Raw genomic sequence first — 13950 nt, 5'->3', positions numbered from 1 at the left:
TAAACTTCAGCCTGTCATCACCAGAGATGCCCACAGGTTAGATGACAGAGCAGGTTTGCTTAAAATCAATAACTATTATTAGTAGTAATAAAAAAATTGTTAAATCAACGATAGCACTAGCAATATAACATTATTGTTTTTATTTATTTTCTATTCATCCATTGACGCTTGATATTCTTATCAATTAAAATCTATAGGGCTTGCCATTAACCTTGATTTTATCACAATAATTTTAAATGTATTTTACATGTTTACAATTATATGAATTCATTCTAAAAATAACTAATTTGTTTCGAAAATCTTAGCTGTTTGTGTTGTGCTTCTCATTAATTTACTCGTATGCACAAATGTTGCTATCATTTTTATACTAGTTTAATTATTTCTACTGTATTACTTATTTATAATGGGAGGACAACAACTTCAAAAAGTTGTATTTCATTTATAATTTGATTGTATTGCACTTGGATTTATTATTATTATTATTATTATTATTATTATTATTATTATTATTATTATTATTATTATTATTATTATTATTGTACGCAAACATATATTTTAATTTGACAGTATAACCAGACGGTTAACAGGAAGTTACGTCTTGCTATATTCTGGCTACCTTGACATTCCTTTATAACGAGTGGCTCAGTTACTGGCTGTGCCCCATTTCCATGCCAGCGAGGAGAGATTCCGCTCCGAGAGTAGGGGCGCCCAGCCGATGACATTGTTATTAGAATAAGCCAGTTAAGTTTGATTCGTAAATCCTCAAATATAAATTATAGGCTGATTTTGTGGATTTCAAACACACCGTTTTATGTGGACTGCTCTGTTTCAGCTTTGATTGCTCATTTTTGTCTCACCAATCACCATTACATGCATAAAAATGAACCCATATTATTGTATGTAAAAAAAACAATACATTTAAATTAGATGAACGTAAAGTTAGGTGTCTCTTATATTTGGAAAAGCCAGTTTTCTCAGCTTCCTAATGCGTACTTGCCACTCACAATATGGCAGACTCGTTTGGCGTATCGTTTCTCCAGCCGCCCAGACGAATCAAAGCCGAAACACGGGTCCACCATACGTCTCTGCTCGGTAGCTGAGCCCAAAGCGGGGTCTACTCTTCTCTGCCGACGGTCGCTGACCCTAACCACTCCATCTAAGCTCCTCCCACGCCGGTCTGCCGTCGCGTTTGGCCGGGCTTCTCGCCGGCGGACTGTGGAGGAACGGACCTACCAGAAAGCGGCATGCCTGCCACACGTAGCACATCAAATAACCCTCCGTTTCAAATCATGTGCAGTCAGGATGGCTGAGAAATAAGCCGCAGCGGGGAGGTGGGCTTTAACGCGATGCAAAGTGTTGGCTGGCGCTGGCCTTCATCACAGCAATGAATTAATATTTGACAATCCGATTAGAGTATGGATGGGTGGAGCCGGAGCGCTGACAAAAGAGCGGAAGGTTAAATAACACTTTGGGGTTTTCTGCGGATGCTACGGCTCTGCAGATAATGCCACATTTGACTTTAGTTGAAATCTTAACAGAAATGTTATATTTTTTGGTCACATTTGCCCAAATGTCTTTATTTTGTTCAGATTATTAAGTGCTGAACGGGTATTTACTTTAGATATGTTTTTATTTAAAAATGTCCAATTGGTACCTTTCAATGGTGAAAGGTGCAGTTACATTTGTTATCATTTAGGTACAAAAGATAACTAATAACGAAATCTTGGTAAAATTATTAAATACATGCATTAATAAAAGTGAAAACAATTCCTTAAAATGTAGGTTTATTATGTTAAAACTATGTATATTTATTTAGGATGAATTGTGTGTTCATGCGACATATATTTATGTTTCAAGCAAAAAACTTTATTTCCTTCACCTATCTAATTAACAACATATTTCTACACATTTCAACATGATATGCACATTATATTTAACTCTATATTTTGTTACTATTGTTTTCCAGTGTTCTATTTGTCCATTCATTGCTTTTCCTCTACAAAGTGAAATAAGATAGTTTTCCTTTAGTCTTATTTATTTATTTGTCCACAGTCCTTTGTCGCCTTTTAATCATACATTTATTTTAATCTTTTGGCTTTACCCATCAAAATCCTTGGACAAGGCAGACACTGCCATGGACAAGGATCAACAGGAAAGTTGCTGTGCAGATGAACCAATCAGATGTTAGGGTCCATTTAAGTTATTTCATGACAGACTGTAGCTCTAAAAATGTGAAATAATTCAATATTTCTATGATATTTGTGAATAAATGTAAGTAGTAATTTAAGATTTTGACCCTTTTTTCCACTTATTTTGTCTTTATATGATCACATTAAAGCCTAAACCTTGGTGTATTTCAGTTTATTTAATGTGATAGATGTTGTACTGTTGCAGAATTTAAAAACATATATTCATCTTACCCCCTTTTAAACATACCTCATTACAGACAGAATCACTAAATAATGATAATAATTCATATATATATATATATATATATATATATATATATATATATATATATATATATATATATATATATATATATATATATATATATATATATATACACACACACACACACACACACAAATACACACAGATAGATGGATAGATAGATAGATAGATAGATAGATAGATAGATAGATAGATAGATAGATAGATAGATAGATAGATAGATAGATAGATAGATAGATAGATAGATAGATTTATCTTTATTTATAATTTCACTGGATTGTCTAAAATACATTATTTAATGATTCATTTATAACGTAAATGACAACGTAAATATTTATTTAACAAATTATTAAAATCACATTCTCTCGCGCGAATACAAAATCCGTGAGATTTGGCGTTAACCAGCCGTAGTAATATGTCCACTTTGGCCTTCCGTAGTTTCGTGGACGCGGTTGTTGTCAATTTCGTTGCCACGGTTACACTTTGACTCGGGAAATGCAGCCGAAAGTTACCTTACTTTTTTGAATATATATACATACATATATGCCATAGCATGAACTGTTTATTAAGACTTGAATTGGTTTGTATTCTCTTTGGAGTAGAGTGGCTAAAATAAGCTACATAACATTTCTTCAGGCGTTAGTTTTGTAGTTTTAGCTAACGGCGGTCGTGGTGAAGTGAAAACTCAGGGATAAAAAACGTAACAACAGGAAAGACGTTTGAAATGAGCGCTTCTTGAATGACTTCCTCTGACATGGCCGGGGAAACACAACCGGGCTTTGTCTTCGGGAACGGCGAGGCGAACCTCCCGAGGAAACACGTCCCGCCCGACGGCACCGAGCCGCCGCAGGACGAGCCCACTCCCACGGAGATGGTCAACCTGAGGAGATGCGACCTCACCTGTGTTCCTGACCGGGTCCTGGGGAGCAGCGACCTCACGGTGAGGAGCCCAGAGCCCAGCATTAGATGCGTTCCTCCGCTTCTCTGCATAACAGGACGCCTTTTTCCTTTTTGCTCCTCAGTATTTGTGTCTGGAAGGGAATCAGATCCCCAGCGTCCCTGCGTTCTTGTTCTGCAGCCTGCCGCGGCTGCAGTGGCTGGACCTCAGGAAGAACCTCATTACCTGCCTTCCACCTGAGATTGGCTCACACAGGTCAGGTCCTACACTGCAAAAACGGATCTAAAAATAAGTAAAATGTTCTTCAAATGTGTGTATTTATCCTTGATTTGAGCAAGTAAATAAATTTATCTGCCAATGTAATGAGTATTTTGACCCCTAAAATAAGATAATTAGACATCCTGCACTTGAAATAAGATGATTGAGATGAATTGTTCCTATTTTAAGTGCAAAATTCTTATTCCATTGGCAAATCATCTTATTTACCTGCTCAAATCAAGGACAAATACACAGATTTTAAGAACATTTTACTTATTTCTAGTTCCGTTTTTGCAGTGTACTGCGTCCCTCTAGTCTACAGGAACTGGCTCTGAGCTGCACAGTGCCTGGCAAAAAGTATTAACACCCGTTAAAACTAGACACAGACACACAGATCTGTGCATTTTGTTAGGACTAAAGTGGGATAGATAGACTCAGAATCCGTTATTTCTGAAGTGAAAGGAAAACAATGTTTTGCAGAATCAGAATCAAGTTTATTGCCAAGTAGGTTTGCACTTACAAGCAATTTGACTTGGTGTTGATGGTGCAGACAAAATATATTATAAAAGAATAAGTAAAATGTTCTTAAAATGTGTGTGTTTGTCCTAGATTTAAGCAGGTAAATCAGATTATCTGCCAATGGAGTGAGTATTTTGACCCCTAAATTATTATTATTTTAAGATAATTAGACATTCTGGACTTGAAATAAGATAATGGAGACGAATTGTTCCTATTTTAAGTGCAAAAATCCCTATTCTATTGGCAGATCATCTTATTTATCTGCTCAGATCAAGGACAGATACATACATTTTAAGAGCATTTTACTTATTTTTAGTTGTGTTTTTGCAGTGTGGTCCTGATGGACCGCAGCCTCCTGCCAGAGGGAAGTGACTGAAATAGTCTGTGACTGGGGTGCGTGGGATCAGCCACAATCTTCCCTGCACGCCTCAGAGTCCTGGAGGCGTACAGGCCTGGAGAGATGGAAGATTGCAGCCAATCACCTTCTCTGCAGACCTGATGACACGCTGCAGTCTGCTCTTGTCCTTAGCGGTGGCAAATACAAGCTTTAAACAAGGAATGTCAATCTAATGCCCCAAAATCAAATTAGTCAGTTGATTTAAAAAAAATAAATCCAGCAGTTCTGTAAGAGAACTTTAGTTAACAAACAGCACCGTGAAGACTAAAGCGGACCGGTCAGGGAGGAAGTTCTAAAAGCGTTTATAGCACGGTCAGGTTAAGATAAAGGCCATAAGGATAAAAAAATTTAAAAAAAAGCATTATTTAGCTCCGTCCATCTTTCCCTTGACTCAGACCACTTTCCCAGTCCCTGTCAGTAAAAAACATCCCCACAGCCTGGTGCTGCCACCGCCATGGTTCCCTGTGTTCTTGGGATGATGGGATTTGTTGGGTTTGCACCAGATGGAGCTTTTTTTTCTCCATTTTCAAGGTAATTAGCTGGTAAGAGTATTTAGGGGCTTAATACTCTTTAGTGATCTCTACTGTGCAGATGTTTTATATCTAAAGGAAACATACTCCAGGACATTACACCTTTTCTTTTGCTGTTTTGTACTATATACACTCTTTGATATCATATTGTCTGTTGTATTCTATCTTTAATGGCTCTAATTCTGCCCTTTGTACTCTACATAAGCTACTGGAACCAGAATTTCCCTGAAGGAGAAATCCCAAGGGACAAATAAAGTCTAATAGGAAAGGGGGCAGATAGAGACGCTCAGGCCAATTTTCAGGTTTTTGTTTATTTATTTGTTTTGTTTTTTCACCTTTCACCTCACCAACTTGAACTATTTTGTGCAGATCCATCTAGTAAATTTGTATTAAAAAAGCAGATAAATTACGGGTTGGAGTATAAAAAAAAATGCATAAAAAAAAAAAAAAACACAGGGGATGAATACTTTTTCACGGCACTGTAAACTCCAATGAACTGACCGTCACTGTCGTGTGTATCATAGTAGAGTAGAACGGGTCCGTGTGCTTCCTGTCAGCCTTGTAACCTGCAGCTCTGATCACGCAGGTCCCTGAGGAACCTGCTGCTGGAAGCCAACCCCATCTCCGAGCTTCCAGCCGAGCTGGGTGAGTTGGCTTCACCCACACCAATCAGCTGTTGACGTTTGAGACGCACGCTTCCTCTTCTGTTTCCTCCCTGTCACGTCTTCAGACCTGAGTTACATTCAATAAACAAATACACTGCAAAAAGGGAACTAAAAGTGAGTAAAATTTTCTTTAAATAAGTGTATTTGTCCTTGATTTGAGTAGGTAAATAAGATGATCTGCCAATTGAATGAGTATTTTGACCCCTAAAATAAGATAATTAGATCTTTTCACTTGAAATAAGATGATGGAGATGAGGCGTTCCTATTTTAAGTGTAAAAAATCTTATTCCGTTGGCAGATTATCTTATTTACCTGCTCAAATCAAGGGTAAATACAACAATTTTAAGAAGATTTTACTTACTTTTAGTTCCCTTTTTTGCAGTGTATTGGATGTTTAAAAGAGAACCGAGAGAGAGATTCACTTTCCTCCTCAGGTGGGCCGAATCTAAAAAGCACATTTCTGGTCCCGCTGACCGGACCGAGGCCCGGGCCGAATGGCACTCACTGCAAAAACGGATCTAAAAATAAGTAAAATGTTCTTAAAATTTGTGTTTTTGTCCTAGATTTTAGCAGGTAAATAATATTATCTGCCAATTGAATGAGTATTCTGACCCCTTAAATAAGATAATTAGACATCCTGCACTTGAAAAAAGATGATGGAGATGAGGTGTTCCTATTTTAAGTGCAAAAATTCTTATTCCGTTGTCACATAATCTTATTTACCTGCTCAAATCAAGCATAAATACACAGATTTCAATAATATTTTACGTACTTTTAGTTCCCTTTTTGCAGTGTATTGGAGGTTTGAAAGAGAACCAGGAGAGAGAAAGAGAGATTCTCTTTCCTCCTCAGGTGGGCCGAATCTAAAAAACACGTTTCTGGTAACGCTGCCTGGCCGAATGGCACGGGAAACTAACCCACAACTTTTCAACCGCAGGACGACCGCGCCGCTGCCGTGGAACACATCCACTCTGTGATTCGGGAAATCCCAGAGGCAGCTGCTACAAACGTCTTTTTCCCCTTTGTTTTGCCAGGCAACGTGATTACATTGAGAGGCCTGAGCCTGCGGGGCTGCCCCATTCGCTTTCCTCCCAAAGAGGTCCTGCACCAGGGCTGCCGCTCCGTCCTGCAGTACCTGAGGAGCGTTCTGGCCCGGAGAGAAGTCACGGAGAGGAAGAGCCTTCCAGGTGAATCAAAGGCGCCTCGGCGGCGCCCGCGCTTCCTCGCCATCTGCTCTTTGTCAAAGGCAGGACGGCCGGGAACAGAAATAGCTCCTTGCCCTGGTACCGCTTCGCCCGGCGTGACTGGCGTTCCCTTGGAGACAGCTCAGGCCACTCGGCTCACTCCCTCTCCCTCGCTGCTCCAGCTTCCAGCTCTGGAATATTTTTAGCAGGCTGGAAAATGATCGATTACCCGTGGCTTCCTAAACAGGGTGGCTCTCTTTAAGCAGGCTCTGTCTGTCTGGAAGGTAATCACCATCAGAAGCCCTGGACGGCCCTCCTCAGGAGAGGCGGCCGATGCACGATGTCCTGATCGGATCATTTTTCTCCCCGTTCACAAGGTTATTAACGGAGGCAGAGCTCCGGTCTGCGCAGAGAAACTCTCCTTTTATTAACTGTTACAGCCTCAGACTGTCCGCCTATAAACAGCGCAGCCTTTTATTCATAGACTTTGGAGTCATCATCCTTTTTTCAGGCCTCGCCCTGCGATCTAAACGAGCATTTAGCCAGCGTCGTCTGCCTGTTATGTTTGTGTGTGTGTGTGTGTCCGCACTGCAAAAACAGAACTAAAAATAAGTCAAATTGTCTTGAAATTAGTGCATTTATCCTTAATTTAAGCAGCTAAATAAGATGATCTGCCAATGGAATGAGTATTTTGACCCCTAAACTAAGATAATTACATATACTGCACCTGAAATAAGATGATGGAGATGAGTTGTTCCTATTTTAAGTGCACAAAAAATCTCATTCCATTGGCAAACCATCTTATTTACCTGCTCAAATCAAGGACAAATACACTAATTTCAAGAATATTTGACTTATTTTTAGTTTTCTTTTCACAGTGCGCTGTCACCAGAAAGGTTTGACCCTTGTGTCTTTGCCAGCCGAGGAGCAGCTCCGGCTGTCGGAGCTGACGGAGTCCAGCGTGGAGGAGCAGGAGGAGTCAGCCGACGAGGACGGGCTGCAGAGGTTCAGGGAGCTGAAGGACGAGCTGATCTCGCTGGAGAAAGCGGAGGTGGCCGCCATGGCGCAGAGCCGCCGGAAGTCTCAGCTTCTGCCCGCGGCCAAAAGGTGGGCAGCGGCGGACGGATGTGCAACGGTGGGACAGGAAGTTACCTGACACACGCGTTCACGGCCCCTGAAGTGTTTACAATTTGTCATGTTGCAACCGTGAACTTTAATGTACGTTAGAAGGGGCTTTGTGTGACCTTCCACTCTTCCACTCTTATTTACCTGCTCAAATCAAGAGCAAATACACTAATTTCAAGAAAATTTTTCATATTTTTAGTTGTTTTTGCTCTAAGGCAGAGATCTGCACTGCATACACCGCCTTCTCATCCTTGGGGTCTTCTCAACCAGCACAGGGGAAGTGGCAGGAAGGTATTCAGCGCTGTCATTTTTACGATCACGCTGCATAAAGGGAATTAAAAGTAAGTACAATTTTCTTGAAATTAGTGTATTTTTCCTTGATTTGAGCAGCTAAATAAGACTGTTTGCCAATGGAATTGGATTTTTGCCCTTAAAATGAGAACAGTTCATCTCCATCATCTGATTTCAAGCGGAGGATATCTAATTATCTTATTTTAGGGGTAAAAATACTAATTTCATTGGCAAATAGTCTTATTTAGCTGCTCAAATCAAGGAAAAATACACACATTTCATGAAAATTGTACTTTTAGTTCCCTTTTGCCGGAAGTACACACCGGAAGTCTAGCTAAATCTCCACAAGTTGCTCCCAAAATGTTTATTGTTTTGGTATGCATGATCGCCTGACTGTAATTCATGCTCTTCTTGACTGGACTGAAAATAAAACAAAATCAAAAATATAAATGAAGTCGCCCCTGAAATCGGCAGAAGTCCTTTCCTACTGGAAGTCGGTCCCAACAGGAAGTTAACAAAGTCGTATTAAATCCACTGAGCTTAGGTTTCGCTTAAATCATCTTTCTCTTGGTCTCCACACATTATGTTGTCCAAAGCCTTCGGCGTTGATGTGCCCTGGCTCACCCCAGCTGAGTTGATGCTGCTACTGATGGGTCTAAATTACACTCCTTCCTTGGGGTTTAGGATTATTTCTGTTGTCTAACAATAAAATGCCGTGCTTTATTCTGCAGATTCTGCGTTTAAAAAAAAATCATTTAAGACAGTTTCCAGTCTTCCCAGGAGCCAACATCCCACTAAAGTTCGCCCATTGTTAGACTGTGCAACTCTCAGAGAAAAGACACTAAAGTCTAGACCTTCGTCTCAGATGCTATAGGCGTTAGTTAGCAGGTAGACATATGGCAGCAAGACTCGGGTTTGCAAAGTGATGTCGGAACGAAACACAAAGCTTCAAAGATAGAACTTCAGAGATGTTTGACCATGACGCACCGCCGCGTGTATGGAGAAATAAACCAAACACGGCATATCAGGCTGTCGGCACGGCGGCGGACGGGTGATGGTTTGGGCTCGTTTCACACCTGTATTCCCCGTCTGCCGTCCCGTCATTGATTGGACCCTGAATGCCTAGGTACTCAAACGTGAGCCCGTCCATCTGACAGCTGGAGCTCGGCCCAAACTGGCTCTCCAACAAGACAGCGAGGCCAAACCCTGTAGCTAATTTAGAACAGAACATAATCCAGGTTTGTTAGTTTATTTGCCACGGTCCAGTCAACCTGACTGAAAGTGGGATCTTAAGAGAGAAGAAATGTCTGTACATCTGAGTGAACTGGACCGCTGTAAGTAAAGTGGGCCAGAATCCACCCCCTCCCCCTTCCCAGTGACAGATGCAGCTAATGAGAGCGCCTGCTCATAGTGTTGCACCGATGCCATTTTTTGGCCCCGATACCGATAACCGATACCTGGCTGTGCAGTATTGGCCGATACCAATACCATACCGATACCTTCTGTTTGAAATTGATGTGTGTGTGTATATGAAGAACTGCATACTACTTAGGGTAGTAGAACTTTGTATTGCCTACCTGGAATGGGTGACAATAGTTGAATAAACGTTCTCAAAGGCCAAAATAGTGCAACATTGGTGAAATTATAACATGTATAATAGTAGTGCAACAGTAAGACAGAAAAATTACATTAATAATTGAATAATGTCTTTTAAACCCTGGGTTTTGGCTCTCAAATGCCATAATAGTGCATCTTTCATGAATTTATATAACATGTATAATACTAGTCAGGAGAGAGAAGAGGGTTTTCAGAAGCATCCTCTATGACTATTTTCTGTCTAAATAGTTCTCGCTTGACTTTCTAATGTCCTGCGGTCCTGGGACTGAGAGAGAGAGAGAGCGCGCTCCATTTTAAGTCCACCGGAGCAGGTTGGCGTCGAGCTAAAACAGGAGACATCTTCTTCCGCCTACCTTTTTGTGTGTAGCTTGGCCCTGTCCGCGTGTTCAGGCAGCAAATAGCCGGAAATCTTCTCCGACACAGGGCTGGTGTTATTTTTATGCGGCCACAGCGAGGAGTAGCAGAAAACTGTCCTTCTGAAGGACTGCGTGTGGGAAGGAGAATCCCCAAACACTTCTTTCCAATGACATCCACCACCGAAAGGGAGCAGAAATAACCGTTTCAGAGCCTCGCTGCGACTCTGAAAAAGGGTGTAAAAAGGAGACTGTTTTGTTTTTGTTTTTCAGGAAAGGTTCGACGACAAAGGCCGGCATAATGCCTGAGCTTCGCCTGCTTGGCTCTCAGTACTGCGGGAGGTCGGGAGAGAGAGGGGAACCGGCCCGGAGAGAGCTGAGAGAGAAACAGGCTCTGCTGGAGAAGGAGAAAAAGTGGGCCGTTTCACTGGCATTTTCTCTACACTTCCTATTTAAAAATGCAACGTCAGCTAGAGAAACTGTTTGCTCTACATGAAATAATTACATCTTCGCTTTGTTCTGTGACGCTGCTGCAGAGGGGCTCTTCAAAAGCACCGCAAACAAGCCAAAACCAGAGGAAGACAAAGGAAAGCGCAGGTGTGTATGGCAGACAGCGACTCTGCTTTCAGCTGTTATCCACCAGGGGGCGCTGTCACTTCATGTGAGGCATGCAGAAAGCGAGTCGGTCCCTTCACTGACTAGAAAATCTATGCGGCCATGCACGCTCCCACAGATTGTAATGGTGATTTCTACAGATTTCTACTGTTTTTTTACTTTTACTATCAGACAAAGATGATCTGAGTCTGAGTGAATACAAATTCCAGTTTACAAAAGATGATTTTTCTTCATTTAGAGGGGAAAAAAACCCAACCTGGTCCTATGTAGGAAAAGAAAAAACAATTGCCCTCTAAACCTAATAACCGTCTGTGCAACAACAACCAACCTTGATTATTTGTGGTAACGGCCAGTTATTCATATTGCTGCAGAGGAACTGTGCTTCGATCTTTTCTGCAGAATAGTTTTTAATTCGCCCTCACTGGTGGGTTTTAAAACATGAATTTCAGGGTTTTTGGTCAGGCAACATAGTCCACTCCTAAATCTCCAGCCATAGCGGATTTGCCTATGGATTATTTTGCTGCTGAATAACCGATGGTGTTTGTTTTGTTTCTTTTTTTTTTTGCGTAATGTCACCAACTGATGGCCAGACATTCTCCTTCAGGATTTGCTGCTGGAGAAGAAATGTGTTTCCATCATTTGCAGCAAAGTAGCTCCAGACCAACATACTACTGCCACCGTGTTTCACAGTTCTTTATGACGCCCTGTTTCTGAATTGCTGTGCTACTTTAAAGCCACAGAAGCCGGATGCAGATATACTATCACAGAAATCATGGGGATAGTCAGTATGTTGTTGTTGTTTTTTTGGTAACGCTTAAGACAGGCCTTTGTGTTATTTTTGATCAGCGGTGGTTTGGGCCTTTAATAATAATAATAATAATAATAATAATAATAATAATTGAACTTTATTGATCTCACAATGGAGAAATTCACTGTTATTATAAAGTCTTATTGTTAAATAGTAAAGAGACTGGGGCAATGGAGGCCGATAGCCCTTTAGATGCTGTTCTGGGTCCTTTTCTGACCTCCAGGGTGACTTGCTGATGCTCTAAGAGCAGTTTTGATAGGCAGGCCTCTGGTCCAAGTTTGTACCATACATGGACAACAATTCTCACTGTTCACTGGACTCAGAAAGTCGACCCTGATCATCTTCACAAGACTGTCACTAAACAACAGGTATCTCCATATCCTGTGTAACACAGGCGGCTACAGGAGATCCTTCCGTCTCTGTCTGAAGGTACCCAGACAATGAGAGTTACTACAACATTTAACTCTGATAAAGTATTTTTTTTTTTATCTGAACTGACTTTTAAGTGACTTTGTAATCTTTTCTAGACTAATAGAGGTCAGTGAGGTGATATATTGACCTGGTATGTTGCTTTTTGAAATCTCTTAACCTACTTTATGTCGTCAGGCAGGTTCTGTTGCGGTGATTTCCTGGTAAGGTCTGGAAGTGATCAGGCCTGGGTGTGTCCTGTGAAAGTTAACTCAGCCTTTCATTTTTTTTTTTTTAAAAAGGATAAATCACAGCCAATTTATTCTTTAGGGTTACACAGTTAAGCGTGACAAAAAAACGAAAAGACAAAACGGTAGGAGTGTAAAGACATTTCACAGCTCTGTAGGTCTATACTTCCGTGCATCCGGCAGGAAAGGAATTCTTATTGTTTGACAAATATTCAAATGTTATCAGCATCTGGGGAAACAATTACTAAAAAGGAAGGGATAAATTTGGATAATTCAACACAGAAAGCCTGCTAACGTTGCTGCTTTCCGTCTGCGGCTACGGGCTGCAGGCGGCCATCTTTGCGGTTCCTTGTTCGTGCAACAGAAGCTCGGCTATCGCAATCGAAACAACGTGACAGGAGACACCAAGATCTTCTCGCTCTGTTACAGGAAGCCGTTTCAGAAAGTCCTGCAGAGGGCAGCACGGGACCTTCACCGGAGCGGAAGAGGGAAGAGGACAGGTAAGGTCAGGAAAGGTAGCACACGTCCCCAGGATCCTGCAACATGGGATACCATGTCAATAAGACATGGTGCTAACTGTGCTGGTTAGTATTAAGTTAGTATATAACCATAATTTTGTGTCATTGTGTCGATGGTAATGCAACACGGGGTCTTGGACATTAGGGCTCACTAACGAGAAGTTTCCATTGATTAGAATTGCATTTATAGACACCTAGTGGATAAGAACAAGACATTTAGTCTTTGGGGGAATCGGTACACAGGGTGAGATTTCCCATCTGTGGTATTCCGTTTTCCTCCATTGAATCAGTCACGGTCTCTGCAGTTTCCCTCTGCTGTGCGCCATCTATACCCCAATACCTCTGGTACATCCGAATACTCTCTTCTGACTTCCACCTTCAGATCAGCTCGGGAGCTGGAGCGCCACATCCGTGCTCATGTCAAGAGGATGCAGGAACGACGAGGAAATCCCGGGGGCACTATGGCCCCGCAGACGGCAGTGACAGAGGAGGATGTGGAAGAGGTTAGCCGCTGAGCCAGGATCTGCAGAACAAACCATCTGTATTGAAATCAGATGTCCTTGATCTAATTTTTTCCCCTCCCTCCCTCCGTCCGTCTGTCTGACCGACAGATCAGGAAGTTACAAGCGCGACTCCTTGAGAGGAAAAATCTGGGAAGGCATTCGGAAAACGCTTTCACCATCTACACTGCGGACACATGGCCGAGTTTCCTGTTTAAGTGACCGGGACGCCTGACGCCATGTTTGAGTGCTAGGAATTAAAACACACACACACACACAAAATGACTTAAAACAGACGACTCCATCGCCAATGGCCATAATGTTTCCAACATTTAAAAAAATAAACATGCCAAGTCTTCTTGTGTCTTTTTACTCGGACGTCTACAACACAATGTCTCCATTTTACAGTCTAGGGATGGTTAAAATCTACAGATCCCTTCTGGTTCGGTTAAAAAGGTTAAAAGTGGATCTAAATAGAGCATCTTGCATTAAACTAAATCAGATATTGGCTATGTGGGACATGAAATAAGGTCGTTTATGATATAGTTCTCCCGTGCCCCAT

The 13950-nt window shown here is 41.4% G+C and overlaps 1 protein-coding gene across 2 annotated transcripts; it reads left to right on the top strand.

The window, feature by feature from the left end:
- The first annotated feature begins 2880 nt into the window (after positions 1–2880).
- On the top strand, positions 2881–13716 carry LOC105926149 (leucine-rich repeat-containing protein 27). 2 transcript variants are annotated; one of them, XM_021316310.2, is made up of 10 exons: positions 2881–3394; positions 3477–3607; positions 5643–5701; positions 6756–6908; positions 7784–8012; positions 10565–10705; positions 10828–10888; positions 12800–12870; positions 13271–13391; positions 13500–13716. In XM_021316310.2, the coding sequence occupies exons 1-10, from the start codon at positions 3194–3196 to the stop codon at positions 13608–13610; spliced, it is 1278 nt and encodes a 425-aa protein (XP_021171985.2). In that variant the 5' UTR covers positions 2881–3193; the 3' UTR covers positions 13611–13716. The 2 variants fall into 2 exon arrangements, with proteins under 2 accessions (XP_021171985.2, XP_021171986.2); XM_021316311.2 differs by having other exon boundaries at positions 2884–3394; positions 7826–8012; positions 13500–13713.
- Positions 13717–13950: the final 234 nt, after the last annotated feature.

This window comes from Fundulus heteroclitus, chromosome 22 (assembly GCF_011125445.2).
Source record: "Fundulus heteroclitus isolate FHET01 chromosome 22, MU-UCD_Fhet_4.1, whole genome shotgun sequence".
Lineage (NCBI taxonomy): Eukaryota > Metazoa > Chordata > Actinopteri > Cyprinodontiformes > Fundulidae > Fundulus > Fundulus heteroclitus.
The sequence above is the reverse complement of the archived record's forward strand: the minus strand, read 5'-3'. Positions and strand labels throughout refer to the sequence as shown.

Bases quoted from the DNA above. Each gene is read 5' to 3' on its own strand.
- LOC105926149 (XM_021316310.2), top strand. From the start codon at position 3,194: ATGACTTCCTCTGACATGGCCGGGGAAACACAACCGGGCTTTGTCTTC. The intron at 8,013-10,564 runs GTGGGCAGCGGC...TTTGTTTTTCAG, and splicing joins CTTCTGCCCGCGGCCAAAAG to GAAAGGTTCGACGACAAAGG. The intron at 10,706-10,827 runs GTGGGCCGTTTC...ACGCTGCTGCAG, and splicing joins CTGCTGGAGAAGGAGAAAAA to AGGGGCTCTTCAAAAGCACC.